This window comes from Equus asinus, chromosome 8, assembly GCF_041296235.1.
Source record: "Equus asinus isolate D_3611 breed Donkey chromosome 8, EquAss-T2T_v2, whole genome shotgun sequence".
In the NCBI taxonomy this organism is placed as follows: domain Eukaryota; kingdom Metazoa; phylum Chordata; class Mammalia; order Perissodactyla; family Equidae; genus Equus; species Equus asinus.
This window is the reverse complement of record NC_091797.1, coordinates 93,337,480-93,357,893: the sequence shown is the minus strand read 5'-3', so window position 1 is coordinate 93,357,893 and position 20,414 is coordinate 93,337,480. Positions and strand designations below refer to the sequence as shown.

The window sequence follows — 20,414 nt, the reverse complement described above, 5'->3', positions numbered from 1 at the left end:
ACGTATCTCCATGTTGCAAAATTAATACATGTCTCAAGGACCTGCCCAGGGGAGTCCCAGCGCCTGCCTGCTGAGGCTTGGGGCAGCAGGTGGGGAATGAGGATGTCACAGAAGTGCCGATGTCTGGATCTAGGATGGAGGGGCACTAGAGGGGCTCCCCACTCCCCTCCTCCTGGGGGATTCCTTCTCTTAACAGCTGCTGTGCCCTTCCTGGCCCATTTTTTTCTGCTCTAAACCTAAATTCTAATCTCTCCCGTGCCTTTGAGCAGGGGACCTCCCTCTCCCACTCTGAGCCCTAGTTTCCTGCTCTGAAAAATGAGCGTGTAAACAGGATCTACCTCATAGGGTTCTTGAGGATTACGTGAACCAACACACGGATAACGCTTAGCACCCAATAAACGTTTCCTCCCTCCAACACACAGCTAAACTGTGCTAGGCACCTGATTTTGAGAGGCTCACATAACCTCTTGGAGGCCTCAGTTTGCTCACCTGTGAAATGGGTCTAAGAATGGCACTGAACTCAACACCACAACTCAGGGTCACGGTACAAATTAAAGGAGATTGCGTGTGTAATGTATACAGCTAGTGCCTGGTAATTGTCAGATCTGTCATCCTCTCGCCTCTTTAGTCCCTTCCTCTGACTATTCCCACCCCCAGACTGCTAACAAGTTAGGAAGGAGTCAGGAGTGAGGCTGGAGAATTTAATTCCTAATCGATGACCTCCAGGTCGCGCCCCCATCCCAGATGGGGGCTCATATAGGGCTTTGCTGATTGTCACAGTTGAGGTGCCAGGACTGAGTTTGGAGGACCCCAGTTGGCCACCCCTGGCCAGGACAGAGTGGCAGGTGCGAATTAAGCTGGAGTAGCAGCAGGAGGAAGGCAGGTGGATTTACAGAAGATTGGGGCAGAGTGGGGGCCACCTGGGCCCTCCTGTCCACCCCACCCTCAGGGCCCCAGGCCCCCTTCCTCTAACCCCTGCCGGCCCTGGGGGCTGGGAGACAGGCTGTCGGGGGCTGAAGCCTCCCGATCAGGTCCCCAGGGGCCGCCACCCCCAGGGTCTACAGTCTCCAGGCGCAAGGCAGGCAGCAAGCCCAGGCTTCGAGGCACAGATGATGGGAAAGCCCAGGTGCCAGGCAGCCCAGAGGGCCCCTCCTCACTACTGCCCCAGCTGCTGCCATCACTGCCCGTGTCAGAGGCCACCCTAGGCACACAGCGGCTCTGCGGCGAGGGGCTGCGGCTGGTGCCATGGCGTTCACGGGATGAGGGTCGCAGGGCGAGGCCGGGAAAGCGGGCCAGGCCCGGGCTGCGGCTGCGGTGCCGTTTAGACTTGCCAGGGCTGGGGCTGCGGGACTTGGGTGCAAGCAGCTCCAGGGTGCTGTCATCCTCATCCTCCGAGCTGGCACCTGAGCTGTCTGTGCTACTGCTGGCCGACTCTGAGGTAGGCAGCGAGATCTGGGGGAAGACTGGTCACTGAGGTGCCTTGCTCCCCAACCGGCCACGGAGGCCTCTTGGAACTACTCCAACCCTCCCCACCGGCAGACCCAGGAAGGCCAGGCTACTTGTATGAGGTCACAGAGTAGAATGTAGAGGATGTAGCATGTGAATAGGGTCTTATGGCACCCCCGACCGTGCAGTCTGGCCTACTCACCTGGAAGGGCTCAGTGACCCCAATGAGGATGCTGTGGGTGTGGCTGTAATAGCCCAGGATGAAGTCTCCATGGCCCTTGGGTAGCGACTCTTCACTGAATGTCACCTGGTGGGCCCCGGGGGTACAGGCCCAGGTTGGAGTAAGGGAGGCAGCTTCAGGACCACTCAAACCAAGTCCTGAGTCCCTAAGTCCAACGGGGACTTCTTCCCACTCTCCTCCTCCTGTTAAGTACCTGGAAGATGTTCCCGTCCACATCCTCGTGTTTGGCCCAGACATAAGCCACATAGTCCTTGCAGTGACGGAAACCCACCTGGGGAAGAGGAATCAGGGTTGTGACCCCTAACCCCTAACCTGAGGAGCCTTTTGGTGTGGAATCAAACTCTGCAGAAGCCAGTGATCCCACCTGGGTGCCCGGCTGCTCCTCCAGGCCCTTCCTTCCCCAAGTCGCTGCCCACCCCTGCCCTTCTTACCCGGTATAAGCCGATCCAGTCCCAAGAGCTGCGGGCGAACACTGTTTCCATGCGGTACCTCACCACAGCCTGCTCTGGCCGCACCCACTCGTCTGCCACCTCCAGCCGCACCAGTGGCATGTCATCCCTGAAGGCGAACTGCCCAGGGGCAGGGGGCAACATCAGGGGAGGCCCTCTAGCATCCCATGGCCCTAGAGCCCCTGGGCCTGAGTCAGGACAAACTGGCTGAGATGAAGGGCCTTTGAAGCCACTGTACAGACTGGGAAACTGAGGCAGAACAGGTCTAGGATAAAAGCCAGGCTTCCTGCCTCCCAGCCCAGGGCTTTTTCTGTCCATAGCCTCCTGAAGGAGTAAGTGAGAACACAAGGTTTGAAGCTAGTAGACCATGGGTTTGGCCCTGCCTCTGCCATTAACAGGCTGTGTGACCCTGGGTGAATTTCTCGACCTCTCTGAACGCCAGAGCTCTTATCTATAAACTCAGATGATCTTATTTAATTCTTGGGATTATTCAGCAGATTCAATGAGACACCATTTGTAAAGCATCCCATAAACTTCCCAGTACACAGTACATACTCAGTGAATGATTCGCCTATATGCTTGCAAGGGACACAGGTAAAGTCCCATGACGCACTGGATTTTCTGGTGTAAGCTGAACAGCCCCTGAGCTGACAAGAAGAGCCCTGGTAGAAGGCTAGAGACCTCAGTTCATTTCCAGGTTTTGCTACTAACGTGCTGCATGACCTCAGGTAAGCCCCTAGCCAAGCCAAGACCCAGTTTCCCCACCTGTACTAAGGGGCCACTATTACCTTGTTTGTCATCGGTCCATGAAGACAGTTATAACCATGAGTATCCTCTTCCCAGGGTCACCCCAGGCCGATAAAGGGGTCAGCCATGTGGGTTGTGTTGCTGCGGTGGCTGGGGTGGCAGGTGGCCAGGGTATTGGTTCCACCTCTGTCCCTCAGGGAAGGACAAGGATGGTGCCAGCCTCAGGCTTTTCTCTGCTCCCCTTTCATCTGGTTTCAGGTTTCCCTCTGTCCTCAGCTTCTAAGCCAAGCTTCTCCAGAAGAAACCAGCACATCCCCTCCCGCCCCTGGCTTCCGAACAGTGGGTCTGGACAGGGTGTGCTCTTGGAAATACCCTTCAGGGCCTTGCGGGGTCAAAAGTTTCAGTGAGCCCCCTTCTGACTGTGTTGCCTTGGGTGAGAGACTTAAGTTCTCTGAGCCTCAGTTTCCCTCACCAGTAAAACTGGGAGGAGAATTTGGACATCTCAGGGCCTGCTAAAGCACTCAGAGGGATGACATGTGAAGTGCCCCGCACAGGGCCTGGCACGTAGCAGGTGCTCCAGAGGTCACGTTTTGTGAGGGACAAAGTTCAGGGTAGGTCGCCCAAAAGGAGTGGTTCTCCAGGTGAGGTCTCTGACTGAGGGCTAAATGTCTCACCCAAGCCTTTTACCAAAGCTCACGGGAGGCCAGACACGGGAGATTTCCATCCTCGGCTGAGGATATTGGCCAACGCCCCACCGACTGACCGTGTGACAAAGTTACCAAGGAAAACACTCTCTGGCCTGCAGGGCTCCCTCTTCTCAGATCAAGAGAATCGGAGAGCCCAGGGTTGGGTTTCAGAGTTGAAAAGATGGGACCTACCCAGTCCTGCCCCTGAGCCTGTGTATGACTTGGGGCATGTGCCTACCCCATTAGGAGCCTCAGTTTCCCCATAGAAAAACAGAGAGTTGGACTACATGGTCTCTCAGGTCCGGTTCTGACATTCTGGGATTTCTCCTTTTTACTTTGTCAACCAGGGACCTCAATCTAACACAATGCTAAATTATAGTACCTATTTAGAGTTAAGCTTTGTATTTTTTATTTATGTACTCTGTGCCCCGCCCCCCATTACTACCCTCTCTAATAGTGCCTGGCACATGGTGAGATGGTAAATAAATAATGAATGGATATGAATGAATGCTACCTGAGGTTTGAGTAAATGTTTTGATTTTGCTGGTCTTATTATCTATGTGAATTTTTTTTTTGAGGAAGATTAGCCCTGAGCTAACATCTGCTGCCAATCCTCCTCTTTTTTGCTGAGGAAGACTGGCCCTTAGCTAACATCCATGTGCCCATTTTCCTCTACTTTATATGTGGGACGCCTACCACCTGGCTTGACAAGCAGTGCATAGGTCTGAACCCAGGATCTGAACCAGCAAACCCAGGACTGCCGAAGTGTAATGTGCAAACTTAACTGCTGCACCACTGGGCCAGCCCTCTATCTATGTGAACTTTAACATAAATTGCCCTAAACCTTTCTCAGAAGAAGGGAGTTAGAGATTAGCGGAAAAGGCATGGGCTCTGAAGTTAGACTAGCCTGAGTTCAACTCCTAATTTTTCCCTTTACTAGCTGTGTGACCCTGGGCAAGTGATGCTGTGTCTCTGAGCCTCAGTTTCCTCATCTGAAAATGGAGATCATAACCCACTCCCACTCTGCTATGATGAATGGACGCTGCTGAAGGCAGGTGCAAAGGTTTCTGGTGGAGAGTGGGATGCTGAGCTGGGCTTACATGGGGATGTCATGAGGGGAGATGAGGCCAGGACTCACTTGCAGAATGAACTGGGCAGCCACGGGCTTGTGGTCACTGACTGTGTATTCCATGTGGCTGCGGTAGCTGTGCTGGGTCACCTGAAGCCGGTGGCTCTCCCGTCCTGAGGGGCTAGGACCCCCACCTGGAGGCTTGACCTTCCATAGGATACGGTCTGTCCAAGCTGGCTTCCGCTTCTTGGCACTGCAGTGGGCAAGGGTAGCCCCAGTTTCAGGGGCTGGGGCTCAAGGCACAGCCCCCAGCCTTGCCTTCTGCCCCTCTTCCCAGTCTCCTTTATCCAAAGACCCCAACCCATGTCCCCACCTCATCCAGCCCTGAGCTCACCTGGTATCATATTTGTTAGTACCCACATCAAACTTGAAGGTAGGTGCAAAGTTGAGGGGCCCTTCCTGGAAGCCCTTCAGGATGGGCCAGGTGTTCTTGGCCATGTTGAGCTGTGAGAGTCCAGGAGGGTAGAATTGGACAATAGCTTGGGCAGGGCAGGGACCATAGTCTAGGGAGCAGGTGTTCCTGGGGCATGCTCTGTGTGCTTGGGGTTTTGGGGTGCAGACTGGGATTCTGCACCTGGTCCTTCTCCCAGAGCTGATGGAGTTGGTCACTGTCGATGGCAAACTTGACAAAGTGCAGGTCGTAGCTCTCGATGCGGAAGTTCAGGTCTCCGAACCAGAACACAAGGCTGTTTGGGGGAGGGGGTCAGCAGGGTGGAAGAGCCCAACCAGATCCTTCTCCACCCTTATCCGACCCAACCCTACTGGCTGCCCTAGCGATGATGCGGTGGGTGGGTGGTGGTGGCAGAGCCGTCAGCCCTCCAAGAAGCAGCAGGGGAGGGGAGGGCGGATCTAAAGCAAATTTAGGTTCCGACCCTTAGCAAGGCCCTGCCTCTCAGCAAAGCTCCACCTTGCAGGCTTCCTCCTGCCCCATCAAACTAACCAGCATTCTTGTTCCTAGATGTAGGTTTGGGGCTCACCCACCTCTATAGGCCCCGCCCTACAAGGCTCACCCAGGCGGATACACAGCTCTTTGCGGCAAGTTTTCAGAGACTGTAGCTTCTGAGACCCACCTCTCCTTCACTAGCCCCGCCCCAGCTCCATTCGGCCCCGCCCCTGCTCATACTCGTGATCCAGGATGCCTTGCGCGCCGGGCCCCTGGAACTGCTGGAGGCTGAGGATGGTCTGGAAGTTGTCCTTGCGCTGCTCGGCCTTGTCCATGTGCGCTGGCAGGTGGCAGTTCAAGAAGCAGAGCATGTGCCCGAAGGCTGCCAGTCGCACGCTCACTCCACCTTTGTTGCCCTTGGGAAGCAGTGTAGGCGGGTCATGGGCGTGGCCTAGGTGAGGCGGTGAGACACTGGGCGGGGCGTGGAGAGGTGCGGGGCCAGCCAGCCAGAGGAGAAGCCTGGAGAGGGGTGGGTTCTAGGAAAAGGGAAAGAACACGGACCGACAGGAAAGGGGCGGGGTACTGGATGGGGTTGGGGAGAGGCGGGCGTCAGAGTAAGGGGTGGAGCGTTGGGAGGGGAGTTTGCCAGTGCGTGGGTCCGAGTCCGGGGGACTAACCTACGGACCCCTCCGGTGCTCACCCAATAGCCACCCAGGCCAGTGCGCGTGCAATCGGTCTGCACGTTCCTCAGGAAGGGCAGGTGGTAGTACTTGGCGAACAGCAGCAGGATGACGCCCTGCATCCGCACAGTACTCACCTGCGGCAGGAGGCGATGTGGCTGAGGGACAGGACACAACTCCCCCGCCCCCGACTTTTCCGGTCCTTAAGGTCTGCTCCTCCATCCTCCCATTTCACGCACCCGGCAACAGAAGCCTAGCGGGCCCCACAGTGAGTCAAGGCAGAGATAGGGCCAGGAATCCAGGGGGTCTCCGTCCGTCCAGGGACTGAGAGAGGCGTTACCAGCACGAAGTTGAAGGGCCCCAGTGCGTCCATGAAGAGCTCGCTCCACTGGTCTGTGAAGAGCGCGTCCTTGAGCCGCTTGTTGATCATGGAATTCACTTCCTGCAACCTGGTGGGGGGGGGGGGGGAGGAGGGGAGGTAGCTGTCGAGTTGGGGGGCGCCCTAGAAGCCCCTCCCGTGAGTAAGGGTCTAGGAGGCACGAGGGGCTCAGGGCGGGGTCCACGCGCCCTGCCTCCTTACCCTATGGCAATCATGTCTGCCCCGTCACTGTCATCGCTGCTGCTGCCCAGGTGGAGGAGGGAGGTGACATCGTCGGGGGGCATGGCAGTGCCCACATTCCATGTGACCACAGTGATCCTGGGGGTAGGGGTATAGGAGGGGTTATTGCTGGGTACTACTCCATCGTCCTCAACCTCCCTCCCACAGGGCTCTTTCCGGGGACAAAAACTGAGGCAGCTGTGGGTGAAAACCCTCAGAAGGACCCACAGTGGGCCCAGTATTCCTCCTCCTAGGCTCTCCCTGGGGAGATCAATTGAGGTAAGGGTGGGTAAGTCCCTTAGGAGGGGATGCTGTCTTCTGAGGGTCCCAGAGTGGTGGTCCCAGCACCTCCAAGGGTACTTCCTCAGAGAGGTAAACTGGGGCAGAGTAGGGCAAGCCACCCTGAAAGGATGGCTCATCTTAGAGCTCAAGCCCCAGCAGTCTTTCTTAGGAGAGGGCCCCCTTACCGGAAGCCGGGGTCGCTCTTGCAGGTGGGCTGAGCTGACCAAGAGGAGGATGACGAGGTGGATGTCGAAGGGGAGGTGGTGATCAGGGCTGGGGTTTCTTGAGGCTGAAGGCTGGGGCTCAGGTGCCTGCCAGGCCCTGCACCCTGGGTGCCAGCCCTGGGGAGGGCCATCTCAGGGGCTGAGGGGACACCGGGGGAGCGGTTGGGGGAGCGGCTGGGGGAACGGCTGGGAGAACGGGGCGGCTTGGGCAGAGTTGGAGGAATGGTTTGGGTTGAGGGGGCCCCTGGCCGGAAGGTGGGGGACAGAAGTCCTGGGGAGCGAGTGCCAGGCTCTGGAGGGCCCTGGCCCACATCCAGGGGCAGGGTCTGGGGTGGCCGGGGCAGGACAGGATCCTCAGGGCTGCTGCGGGGGGCCTCAGGCCGGGCTCTGAAGGAGGGGGAGATCCGGGGATCCGGGGGGGCTTGGATCAAGGATCGGGAGCCCACAGGACCAGCTTCCTGAGCGGGAGGCTGGAGATGCCCTTCAGAAGAGGGGAGAGTTCTAGGCGCTGGGGCAGCCCTCTGTTTATCTGGTGTCCATCCCACGGAGGCTGGGGCTGATGTTTTGGATGCTGGAGCCAGGGCCTGTTCCTGAGAGGGCAACAGAACTGGACTGGGTGCTGGGGAAGAACTGGAGGGGGGCTGTGGGGGCTTTTCCTCAGATGCCAGGGCCAGGTTCAGGCCCGAAGCGGCCAGTGCTGGCTTGGGTCCCACGGAGGCAGGTGGCGCCTGCTTCTGGTCCCTGGGCCCCATGGTGACTAGGGGAGGCCTCGGCCCGGCTGAGGCAGACATCACCAGCTGCCCTAGGGATGTCGGAGCCAGGACCGAGCCTGAGGTCGCTGGAGGGGGCTTCGGCCCAGCCGAGGCAGACATCACCAACTGGCCCACAGATGTTGGAGCTAGGCTGGAGCTGCGGCGGGCAGGAGCTGTTTTCTGTCCTCCAGGGGTAGACAGTGGAGCCAGGATGGGTCGGGGAGATGCCAGAACCAGCCTTGGGCCCTCTGAGGAAGGTGGCATCGCTGCTCGTGGCCTCACAGGTACCAGAGCCAGCCTTGGTTCCGAGGGCACTGGGGCTGCATTCTTCTTTGCTGGGCGCTGAAAACTTGAATCCACCTTGTAGAGGACAAGTCAAAGAATCAGGGTAACCCGAACGAGGGGGTCAGGTCTTGACTTCCAAATAGACCCCAGCAGACTCCATCTAGCTAAAAAGGGAACATCTTCCCAAGGAAGTTCTTCCTAATTTCTCCCCTCAATCCATTCTGCTTCCAATCTTCTTCTCTTTTGGAGGAAACAGGACACAGTCCCCTATTCTCTCCCTCAAGTCTGATGCTTCTTTCACAAATGGGGAAACTAAGACCCCCCGACTCAAATGAGGCAGAGTGTGAACCTGATCCCATGGGCTGTCCTTTTCTTCCTGGCTGGCACTCACTCCCTGGCCACCCTGGAGCCAGCTTCCCTGGGCAACCCTCCCTGCCATCCCCGCTTCTCCCCTGGCCAAGGGCAACTGACCTGACACCCGAGATCTGCCCACCCTGGGTCCAGCCTGTTGAATACCCTTCCCTTCCTCCACCACGCCCAGGACCCCTCAGGTTGCTCCTCCCCCTGCCAAACATCCCAAACTCCTTGGCCACAGCCCTCCCTGACCTCCTCACTCATTCCTAGAGCTCCAAGCAGGAGCAAGAGTCCGGGGCTGAGCCTGGCCATGTGGATTCCAAGCCCAGTCCTGTGTGACCTTCGGCAGGCACCTCTCTGCCCAGGGCCTCAGTTTCCCTGTCTTTAAAATGAAGGAAACTGCAAAAGTTTCCCTGGGAAGACTTGGTCTCATATTCTCTGCATTTATGAGCCCCACGTTTGCTCGGATTTTGCTTGAGCCCCGTGGAATAGTCCCTTCTCACCAAGTGTGATTCTAACATTCAGAGGAATTCCAGAGTTCTGTTGATCCCAACATCACACCTCTCTGTGCCCAGGTTGTACCCTCTGACCCTCTTCACCCTCTCCCCGACCTGTGAGGACAGGCAAGCAGGGATCTCCTTTTGGTCCAGCAGGTGGACTGGGGGTCACGGTGCCCTGCAGGGACCTCCTCTCCCTTTTCCATTCCTCCCCTGTTTCTGATGCCCCTGCCTCCAGAAGACAGGATAGAGTGTCTTTTGCCAGGGAGGGCAGAAGGTTTACACTCACTCTGGGTGGCCCCATCCCTGCCTCCAGAGGTGCAGTTCTGTCTGCATCCTCTGTCCTTCTCAGTTCAGAGAACCTGAAACTCAGCTGTTTGAGGCAGCATTTTGGGCATCTTCCTTGGCTCCAGGTGTCCCACACGGCACTCCCCCCATCAACCTCCACACCGCCTCCAGCACTAACAACTTAGACATCCCAGATGTCACAGTTTTAGTCTTCAGGGACAAGCCTCCTCATTTTGCATTGGCTCAGAGAGGACAAGCAACTTGCCCAAGGTCACACAGCAAAGCTGGAGCACAGCTGGGTCCCCTGACACCCAGTCCACCCAGCCTGGGGGCTTCTGGAGATGGCTAACTCCATCACTCTCTGGGTGTCCTGTCACTGCCCCCTCAGCCCCCAAGGTGCCCTGTTTGCGAGCCCTGCTTTGTGGGCAGAGGAGAGTGCCAGCCCCTCAGATAGGGGCACCAGGGTGCCTTCGGTGTGTGTGGGGGTGTGGGACCAAGGATCAGGAATGTGGGGGCTGGGTTTTCGGAGTCTTACCTTGGAGGGTGCCCCAGTTTGGGAAACCCCATGGGGCATGGGCAAGGGGCCCAGGCCAGCCCGGGTCCCTGGCCTCCTGCGGCTACTGCTGCTCTGGCCCTCCATGTCTGCAGCCCCCGGCAGCTCCCGGGCTCCCAGGGCTCTGGCTCCAGCCTCTCCGCTCCCGGGAACCAGTGATGTCATCAGCCGTTTCAACCTGCTGAGAATTTAAAGGCACAGACGCCCACTTCCCAACCTAGAGATGGCCAGGGCCAGGTGGCCTACCCCCTGGGAACCCTTCAAGGTGGCTGCTGAGGCTGGAAGGGCCATGGGGCGGGGAGGGGTGTGCCTGTTAGCCTGGCCAGGTCCCAACTGGCAGCATGGAGGAGGCTGTCTGTCTGTCTGCACCCTCCTACCTGTAGGCCTGGCCAGCCCTTGCCCAAGGGAGGGGCATTGACATACCTGAGGGTAAGCTAAAGGTAAGTAGCTCAGAGGTCATAACCCTCTTCAGGGCCTCAGAGACACCTGAGTCCCTGCCCTGATCCATGACCTTCCTGATGCCCTGCCAGCTCAGAGCTTGCCATGGCCCCCACCCTTGCCCCATTTTCAGGCCTTGGTGCCCGCTTCCCGCCTGGCTGTATCCTTCCCATCTCAGAGCCAGACACTCAGGCTCCAGCAACTGGAGTCTTTTCCCATCTCAGCCACAGCACTGGCCCCTCCTCTTCTGCAGATACCTGCCGCCTGCCCTCAGATGTCCGCAGCCAGGCCCTTCCCCGCCTAGCTCCTCTCAGCTTTCCTCTCTCCAGTACTTACTGGGTGTGGTTTGGGAGAGGGACTTTCTCAAGGTCACCTGGTGAGCTGGGGAGGTCTCCTGAGTTTCAATGAGGAAAGGGAGCTCCCTCAGTGACCCAAGACCAGCGCGAGCCAATTGGGGTATCTGGAGGAAGGGAACTGGGGTGGAGAAGGGCCCAGCAGTAGGGGAACAGATTGGCAGGAGGGTCAAAAAAGGCCTGGGAGGTCCTTTGGCCAAGACCCAACACAAGGTCTGGTCTGCAACAGGCCTAGGGAAGTGTTTATTCAATGAATGAACGCATGAATAAATGAGAAGAGTGAACGAGTGACAAGTTCAGATATGGCCAGGGAGGGCTGTGGGCCCCCTGCTTCTGCCTCTTCTCCACTCTCATTCTTATCTGCTAAGCAGTCCCTGAAATGCCAATCCCTCCAGAATTGCTGGATTGCTTAGAGACAATTGACCCTGCTCCGTTTAGGCAGAAAATGTTTAGAGTTTTATGTTCAGAGCTCCCTGTTGGCCAACAGTCACCTCTGTATCCTCTTGGGCCTGTGTGGTCCCCTACATGAAAGTCATGTGGATGATGCCTCAGTCCTCTCTCCTGGATGGGCTTCCCACCTCTGCTTGACTGTCTCTGGGTCTAGTCAGTGTTTCTGGGCCAGCATTTCTGTGAGGCTTGAATTTGCAGGGGTGAAGACCCAGACCATATTAGAGCCCTGGAGTAGAAAGGATTTTGGACAGTGATTGTGGAGGTTATGATGGTGGTGATGAGGAAGTGATTGTAGAGGTGGAGATGATAATGTATGTAATTATGATGGAAGTGAAGGACTGAGAGTGATGGTGGAGGTGATGGTGCTGGCAAAGGTGGAGGTGATAGTGATGGTTCTGATAAATGGAGATGGTAGAGGTAGTGGAGGTGATGATGATTGCAATGGTGGAGGTGCTAACAGAGGTACAGATGGTGATGGTGGAGATAGTAGAATGAAGGGGTGGTGGTAATGGTGATGAGGGTGACAGTAAAAGTGGAGGAGCGATGAAGGCAGAAGAGGTGGTGGGGGTGTTATGTTGCTGGAAGAAGAGGTGGTAGAGGAGTTGGAGGTGAAGGTGGGGTGGCGGTGTAGAGTGGACATGAGGGTGGTGCTCGGGCCACCAGAGAGCGAGGGAAAATTTGAACTTACCCTGCGCAGCCCTCTGACTTCTATTTTACAGCTGAGAAAATGAGACCTCCAACAGTACCCGGCTTCTGATACAATCCCGGAAGGAGTTGGGGGCAGATCCAGGCCTCCAGGACCAGTCCTAGGGCTCAGCTATCTGAGGCTGGGACAGGGCATCAGTGCCCTTTGGAAGCCAGGCAAATGTCATGCAAGTGAGTGTATGGAGGGCTCCTCTGCCCCAGCAGGGCAGCCCAGGATTTCCCGTCATCTCCCCTCCATCAGCTCAGACGCGCAGAGTCCTTTGTTCTGGAGTTGCCACTGATTTACTTGGGAGGTCACTCAGATTTCTGAATTGTGTAAAGGAGATAAAAACAGTAGATACCTCCTAGGATCGCTGTGAGGATTCAATAAGATAAGACATATGAAGTGTTTAGCACACAGCCTGGCACAAGCAAGCTTTCGGTAAGGGCAGCTGCTCTGGTCGTCATCATCGTTGTTGTCATCATCATCATCATCATCATCATCATCATCACCATCATCATCATCTACTCCAACCTTCCCATTTGGTGGATGTGGAAACCGAGGCCCGGTGTAGGTACATTCCTTGGGGGAAGGGGAAGGGGCTCTGAGACCCAGACATGGCCTTGCCAAGGGAAGGGAGCAGGGGGCGGACCTGGGCTGAGAAGGGAGCGTGTTAAGAGCTATATTTGAGCTCCTAGTGTGATGACTAAGGAGGTTGATAACAGGCTGTGGGGCTGCAGGCCGGGGGCAGCTGCCAGGGAGAACCGCCCCCCTGGAGACGGCTGTCTCCGGAGGCCCCTCCTGGCTCCCTCCGTTCCCTCGCTCCAGGGGGTGAGGGGGTGTACTGAGGCAGAGGGTACAGTCTGTCCAGCCTCCTCCTGGAAACTCTTGGTGTACCCTTCAGGCTGTTTGGGCCAGGAAGAGGAAAGGAGGGGGCTAGTGGTTGATGGATTATCTCAGTAACCCTGTGAGGTTGGTAATAAGATTCCCATTGACAGAGGAAGAAACTAAGGCCTAGAGATTACACAGCTGGTAGGAGACAGTGCAGAGGGTTCCCAGGGAGATAGTGGATAATATTCCCCCACAGAGGTGACTGTTGAACCCCTTCTTTGGCGGAGAGTCTGTGTAGCCACATTGAAATAAGGAAAACTGCCCTGGGAAGCAGAGAGGGCAGTAGGTGCAAAGGTATGGTGGGTGGAAGGTTCCAGCTGTGAAAGGATGCAAAGTTTGGACACGTGCCCTTGTGGCCCTTTGGCTCAGAGTAAATCCACCATGAGCAGGAAAGAGAGAGAGACTTTCTCCTTCCTCTTTCCTCCTCCTTTCCCTTGATTCACCTCCCAGAGGCATCTGTGGATGGCAATGGTACAGAAGGGTCTGTCCTCCTTCCTTTCGCTCCCCAGTCACTCTGACCCATGCCCATCATGAGGGAGGTCACACTGTGGGCACTAGCTGAGAAATGTCTCAAGATGTAGAGGGTGCTACAGGGTATTGTGGGAAGGTGGAAGAGGTAAGCTTTAGGGAGGGCTTCTGGAAGAGAAAGTGTACAGGCCCTGGAGGAGCATTTCTCCTTCTAAGACTTCACTCCAGGGTTCCTTATTGGTACCAATGCCATATGTTATGGCACTGTCCCCTCGTTCTCACCCTCTGGGGCGGGTGTCATCCTTACCTCCCATTCTGCCCCTGAGGAAATGGGCTCATGAAGGAGGAGTGACTTTCCCAAGGTCACACTGTTGGGGCTGAGCTCAGGCATCCCTCCTCCCTGTCCTCAGCTCCTCCTCCCCCCAGGCTGCCTGGCACCCGCTGTCAGCTGCTCTGAAGTGAGTGGCTATTTTTATTCTGGTGCGAGGGGATCTCGGGCAGCAGAGCCATGTAGGTTAGAAGACTCTAGGACAACCAGCTTTAGCAGGCAAGGGGAGGCTTACTGCAAGGATGTAAGCTTGCCTGGGGGCTCTCATTCGCAGGCCAACATGCCCTGGGCTCCCATGTCTCCAGAAACTTCTTTACTGGAGCTCAGAACAGAGCATTGAGCCAGACTAAACCTGGGCCCTGATCCTGGATCCAAATTAAGCCCTAATCTTGGTGTTAACTGAGCCCTGATCCCATGCCAAGACTGAGCCTCTATCCCAGCTCTATCTATTGACCATTAAGCCCCAACTCTAGTCATGAACTGAGCCTGATCCAAGCCTGACTAAGGCTGATCAACTTGAGACCTTGATTCTGGACCCAGATTGAGCCCTGATCCTAGCCTAAGACTGAGCCATAGTCACAGACTGAACTCAAACCCTAGTCCAGACTAACTCTTGATTTTAGACTGAGCCCTGAGCCCAGGGTTAGACTGAGCTCCAAGTCTAGTCATTAACTGAACCCTGAACCTGCTGGCAGACTGAGCCCTGATCTTGGTCAGAGACTAAACCCTGAGCCTGATCATTGACTGAACTCTGATACTGAACCCTGATCATACTGAGCTCTGACTCTGGGTCACACAAAACTCTGGTCAGACACTGAGCTCTGATCTCAGACTATGCACTGAATCTCATCCCAGACTGATCCTTGATCCTGGTCACAGGCTGAGACCCAAGCCTGATCACTAACTGAGCCCTGACTTCAGCCCTAGACTCAGTTCTAAATCTGGTCTTAGGCTAAGTGCTGACCCTGACCCTGTCTGAGCCTGACCCCATCACAGACTAAACCTCAAACCCAGCCCTACCTGAGGAAGGCTGCTGGCCTAGATTATAAACTGCCACATAAGGGCATGGATTATGAGCAGAGATCTGTACTGGGAGATCCTGGGCCTCCCATGGCTACTGATGCCAGAATGTTCCCGGTACTGTTGTGGCCACTGTCTCTACCACCAGTTCCACTGGATGACTAGTCAGCCCTCAGCAGCCTAGGCTGTGGCCCCTCGAGGCTGCAGAGTCCAGGTTAATGCAATGAGAGTGGTTTGGTGGCATCTGTCCAGAGAACAATGTGGGCTCATGGGGTACTGAGGTTTGGCTCTGGCAGCAGGAAAACCACAGCCTCCGTGGGGTCCTCTGGCTTCAGCCATTCTCAGGCCCCTGTTGGGGTGTGGCGCGGGGTAGAGGGAACCTGTGGCATATATTCCATTATTTTTGTAAACAAAGTTTATTGTTTGAGTTTAGGTAATACATGTTTATTATAGAAAATACAGAAAAAAGTGTAAAGGAGAAAAAAAATTCACCAATAATGTCATCTACCAAGAGATGCCCATTTTGACTTCTTGGGTTGTTTCCTTCTAGATTTTGGTTTTTGGTCTAGGCATATATATTTACATATACATATGTGTGTGTGTGTGTATATACATATATATATATTTTTGGTAAGGAAGATTGTCCCTGAGCTAACATCTGTTCCAGTCTTCCTCTATTTTGTATGTGGGATGCCGCTGCAGCACGGCTTGATGAGCAGTTTGTAGGTCCACACCTAGGATCCAGGCCTGCAAACCCTAGTGGGGCCCGCGAACTTAACCACTATGCCACTGGGCCGGCCCTATATATATATATTTTATAAAATTGGTTGGCTGTTGCCTCCACAACATCTGTTGCAGCCCATATCCTTCTAGGCAGGCTTCAGAAATGGGTCCCAATTGGTTAAGTCAGTGAGCAATTCCCATTTCCCTAGCCACATGTTTGGATCATGGATGGACCAGTGAGATAAAAGGAGACTTTTGCTGAGAGCTTTCGGGAGAGAAAGTTTATTTTCTCTCCTGAGGAAGTCACCAAAAAAGAAGATTTTCCCTACAATTAGATATGAATAAAGAAGTCTGTGGCCCTGGTTACTGCTGGCAGCCATCTTGACATCAAGTAGGTAGCTAGCCTAATGATAAGCTGATTCTGTGGAAACCAGAATGGAGACAGATCAGGTCTTGGTGACTTTATTAACTGGATGAAACCTCACCTGAAGCCCTTGCTGTCATTGGACTTTTTGTTATTTGAGTGAACAGATTCCCTTCATTGTTTAAGCCAGTTGAACTTGGGGTTTCTGTGACTTGCAGCCGAGAGCATTGCAACTCCCAACTGATATTACTGTCTCATAGCTTTTATTTTTTTGATATTTAATGCCATAACTATGAACATTCTCCATGTCATTCAACACTATGCTACATCACTTTAAACAACTGCATGGTTTCCTATCCTATGGAGGTACCATCATTTATTCACGCATCGCCTGCTGCGACATGCTTAGGTTGTGTGTCCAGTTTTTCACCATGATAAACAGTGTTTTGTTTTGTGTTAGATTTTATTTTTCCTTTTTCTCCCAAATCCCCCCAGTACATAGTTGTATATTTTTAGTTGTGGGTCCTTCTAGTTGTGGCATGTGGGACGCCGCCTCAGCGTGGCCTGATGAGCGGTGCCATGTCCGCGCCTAGGATTCGAACTGGCCAAACCCTGGGCCGTTGAAGCAGAGTGCGCGAACTTAACCATTTGGCCACGGAGCCAGCCCCACTAAACAGTATTTTGATAAACAATCTTGACCTAACAATTGGTCCCCTCTTTGATGATTACTTTGGTTCAAGTTCTGAGAAGTGGAATGACTGGGTCAAAGAAAGGTTTTCAGGGTTTTGATTTATTGAGTCAAATTGCCCTTCAGAAAGCTTGGATGAATTCACACTTCCACAGCAATAAACAGAGTTTTACACAGAGCCTATGATGTCAATAATTTAGAGAGAACCAATTATATTTACAATATTTACAGAGAATGTATTTATATGGAATATTAAATAATTAACAATTTAATTAAATAATAAGTAAGAGCTCTAAGTCTATAAATCTTTACACTAAAGTCAGCAAATGTGAACTAGCAGGATACCCGCAAAGGGCTCGGTGCAGACCTGACTTAACCATTAGGCTCAGTATCAAGGGCCTACGATACTTCTAGGGGTCCACGAAAATGTTTTAATTTTAATTTCTTTTAAAATTGGGGGAAAAGAATGAATATCTAATAGTAATGAATCCAGTCAGGATTGTATTCATCTTTTTATTAAAGCAGTTGTAAGATCCCATTTTTAATATATTTTTTTAATGGAGGAAGGGGCCCAGAAAGGCAAAAATGCCTAGGGTCCATGAAAGTCGTAATGCAGCCTTGGTTTGATGTTGAGAAGGATTCTGAGTCCCAGTCTAGATTCAGTGGGAAAGAGAACTGCCATCAATTTGCTGTGTCTGCCTTAGGCTTGAAGATGCGGAAGTTGCATCCTGATCTAGTCATCTTTCGTTTGCTGAGATGAGCACAGAGACGTTTCTGGTTCAAATCCCAAATCCACAACTTAATCGGTTTACCTTTCTGAACCTGTTTCCTAACCTACAAAACGGAGTCCTGGGGCCTTTATGAGGTAAGAAATGAAATAATGAAAGCTGACACTGTGCCAGGTACTGTTCTAAAGAGCTTTACATGTATTAACCTTTTTATCCTCTCAGCCCCTACAGAGTACTCATATTTCTGTTGCCACAATGTGTGCTCCAGGGCATTGAAACCCAGATGAGAATTTCATCCAGAGAAATAAAAAACACAAAGATTCCCCAGGCCTCAGTTTCCCCATCTTCAAGCCGAGCGTCTGCCCTAGAAGCTCCCGTGTCCGTCCGCAGTCGGCCCGCGCCCCCTGCCGCCGTGAGGGGGCACTGTCTGGCCGCATCTTGCCGGAGGGTCCACGCTCTCGGTCGGCAGAGGGAGCGTGGACACCCCCGCGACTGCGAAAGAAAAGGCCTGAGGGCCAGACGGGAGCTCGAACGCGCCAGGAGCAAGCGGGAGGCCCCCACGCAGGCCCCGGGGCGGAGACCGAGCGCTGGGGGCGTGGGCCCGAGTGGGGCGGGGCCTCGAGCGGGGCGGGCCAGCCGCGGGCCCAGACGTGGCGCAGTGGCCGGGCGGTTCACCTCTAGCTCGCGGACCATCCTCGGCCCGGTACCCATGCACCTCCCGCTGCCTCCGCCGCCCCTACTGCTGCTTGTCGCGGCACTTGCGGCTGCCGCCACCACCTTCCGGCCCGACTGGAACCGTCTGCACCGCCTGGCCCGAGCGAGGGTAGAGGTAAGTGAGCCGGCCCCCAGCCTGAGGACCACCACCCCTCACCCTTGTGGCCCCTTAGCCTTGGAACCACCGCCCGCTGTGGCCCCAGGACCCTGTCGACTCCCATATAGGCGCCGGGACCAACCCTCCCGCTCCCCAGCCTCAGGATGCCCAGCACCCACCGTGCGATCTTGCGGCCTGGAAATCTGAACCCCTCCCCCAGTTCCCCATCCTGTCGGACAGCAGGCCCCCAGACACGTTGGCCCTGTCCCCTGACTCTTCACCCTGCCTATGACTCTCCCAAACCTGCTTTCTGGAGCCCAACTTCCCATCCCCCCAGCACTCCACTTTTTCCTGGAATTCCTCCCCCACCCCAGTTCCGGTTGGTCTCTCTCCCTTTGCCTGTGGCAGGGAAGACCTGGGCGCCCCCCCCCCCCCATGTGAAAGCCAGGGAACGGGGCTGGGAACTGCATCACCCAAACTTCTCAGCAGCCCCCCACGCTCCCCCGCGAGGAAATTACCCTCCAGAGTCCTGTCTTGTTGTGTGACTTGGAGCGTCGCAGATCCTCTGTGGGCCTTAGTTTTCTGTCTGACAGAGGAGAGGGAGGAGGAAGGGGGACTAGAATGGGGGGTCCTGGGGTCTGGACTCCTGCTGGGAGGTGGCTCCCCCTCAGGGAGTCCAGGGAGGGGCCCTCCCATCCTCCCATGTTGAGGAAGCAACCTGATGGTCTGTAGGGCTGGGCCGCAGGTGGCAGGGAGGGCCAGCTCTGCATGGGATGGGGCAAGGACCAGATGGCAGGTGTCTCTAATGGGGCCGTCAGGGCAGTTGTGAGCTCTTTCCGTCTGGTCTGCCTCCGCCCTGCGGTTCTAGGGGCCAAAGGCCTGGCCCAGGTCTCTACTGCCTGAGAGGATTAGGGTGATCATTTCTCTTGGGCGTTGGGAGTGAGTCAACAGTCAGTAAGGTGTGCAGGCAAGAGCCCCAAGGCTGGTAAGTGCCCTTCGGGTCTCTGGCCTTGCTCTTCTTTTCCCCTGGTGTCCCTAGGCCTCAGTTTCCCCATCTGTACAGAGTTCCCCCGTCTGCCCACAAGGGGCCTCCCATCTCCATACCTTGGGAACTTCTGTTCCAGGGTTAATCCACAGCCCCACCCAACTTGGGGATCAGGGTGAAATGGCCTTGAGGGTGTGGTTGGGACAGATGTGAGGGACTCCTGAACTATCCCATTTTGTCTCCCTCCAGACCTGTGGGGGATGACAGCTGAATCGCCTAAAGGAGGTGAGTTTGAAAGAAGGGATCTCCAGCTCTGTTTCCCCAAGCCTTTTGGGGGTGGGCAACATAGTCTCAATGGATTGGGTGGGGAAGGATCCCTGGGCTGGGAGTCAGGAGCCTGCACCCACCTCGGTGTGTGACCTCACTGGGCTTCAGTTTCCCATCAGTACCGGGAGGGGTTGGGGTCTGATGCTCTGGTTCCTCCCTAGGTGAAGGCCTTTGTCACCGAGGACATCCCATTCTAGTATCCTTCTTGTGTGCCAGGGGAGGGAGAATGGGGAGAGGATCTGGGAAAATCTCCTTCCACTTAACTTCGAACATAGGGATGACATGGTTTTCATCTGACAAGTGGAATTGATTGGTAGTGGCTGCCCAGAGAATTCTGAGGTAGTCTTGGGTAGGCAAGAGAAATTGACTAGTGATGACAGACACAGGAAAGAGAGGAGGGCCCTTTACTTCTTTGAACCCTAATTTCCTCACATGTAAATGGGGATCCCTGCCTTACCTGGGCAAACGAGGCAGTGCTGTTCACATTAGCAAGGCCCCTGGAGACCCCACCTGCCTCGGTCCACGGCTACCCACCTTAACACCATCTCCAGCCACAACCTGGTAATGAAACACCTCCCAGGGGCCGACCCAGAGCTGGTGCTGCTGGGTCACCGCTACGAGGAACTGGAGGTGAGACCTTGGGAGGAGGACAGAGGGCGGGGCGAGAGGCGGGGCCCAGCGCGCTGACCCCACCCCTCCTCCGCTTCAGCGAATCCCACTCAGCGAAATGACCCGCGAAGAGATCAACGCGCTGGTGCAGGAGCTGGGCTTCTACCGCAAGGCAGCACCCGACGATCCTGTGCCCCCCGAGTTCCTGCGGGCGCCCGCTAGGCCCGCCAAAGGGTCTCCGGCCCGCGCTGACCTGTAGGTCCGGAGCCCCAGCACCCCCCTGCCTGAGCCCTGGGGACAGAATGAAGCGTTCAGCGTCCCGGGAGCACCTCCCTCGCTGAGGGCCGACACTCGGTCCCGGAGCCGGCAGGGATGGAGTTGGGGGTTCCTAACCCCTCTTCCCTCCCCAGCTCAACTAAATCCCCTTCCACCTTAAATTGAGACTTGACTCC

General features: G+C 55.3%; 2 protein-coding genes across 2 annotated transcripts; one reads left to right on the top strand and one right to left on the bottom strand.

Annotated features, from left to right (window-relative positions):
• Positions 1–573: 573 nt before the first annotated feature.
• On the bottom strand, positions 574–10,344 carry INPP5J (inositol polyphosphate-5-phosphatase J). Its single transcript, XM_014834513.3, has 13 exons — positions 10,077–10,344; positions 7,327–8,477; positions 6,842–6,958; positions 6,602–6,710; positions 6,282–6,398; positions 5,822–5,997; positions 5,273–5,384; positions 5,033–5,142; positions 4,708–4,891; positions 2,119–2,256; positions 1,881–1,958; positions 1,649–1,753; positions 574–1,452 (listed from the first exon to the last, which is right to left on the bottom strand). The coding sequence occupies exons 1-13, from the start codon at positions 10,257–10,259 to the stop codon at positions 946–948; spliced, it is 3,087 nt and encodes a 1,028-aa protein (XP_014689999.2). The 5' UTR covers positions 10,260–10,344; the 3' UTR covers positions 574–945.
• Positions 10,345–17,668: 7,324 nt separating this feature from the next.
• On the top strand, positions 17,669–20,399 carry SELENOM (selenoprotein M). Its single transcript, XM_014834565.3, has 5 exons — positions 17,669–18,059; positions 19,276–19,311; positions 19,515–19,549; positions 19,905–19,983; positions 20,063–20,399. Exons 1-5 carry the CDS (start codon positions 17,940–17,942, stop codon positions 20,219–20,221), a joined length of 429 nt encoding a protein of 142 aa, XP_014690051.1. The 5' UTR covers positions 17,669–17,939; the 3' UTR covers positions 20,222–20,399.
• Positions 20,400–20,414: the final 15 nt, after the last annotated feature.

Bases quoted from the DNA above. Each gene is read 5' to 3' on its own strand.
- INPP5J (XM_014834513.3), bottom strand. From the start codon at position 10,259: ATGACATCACTGGTTCCCGGGAGCGGAGAGGCTGGAGCCAGAGCCCTG. The intron at 6,399-6,601 runs GTAACGCCTCTC...CTCCTGCCGCAG, and splicing joins GGCCCTTCAACTTCGTGCTG to GTGAGTACTGTGCGGATGCA. The intron at 2,257-4,707 runs GTGAGTCCTGGC...GCCCCTGGGCAG, and splicing joins CTGCCCAGTTCATTCTGCAA to TTCGCCTTCAGGGATGACAT.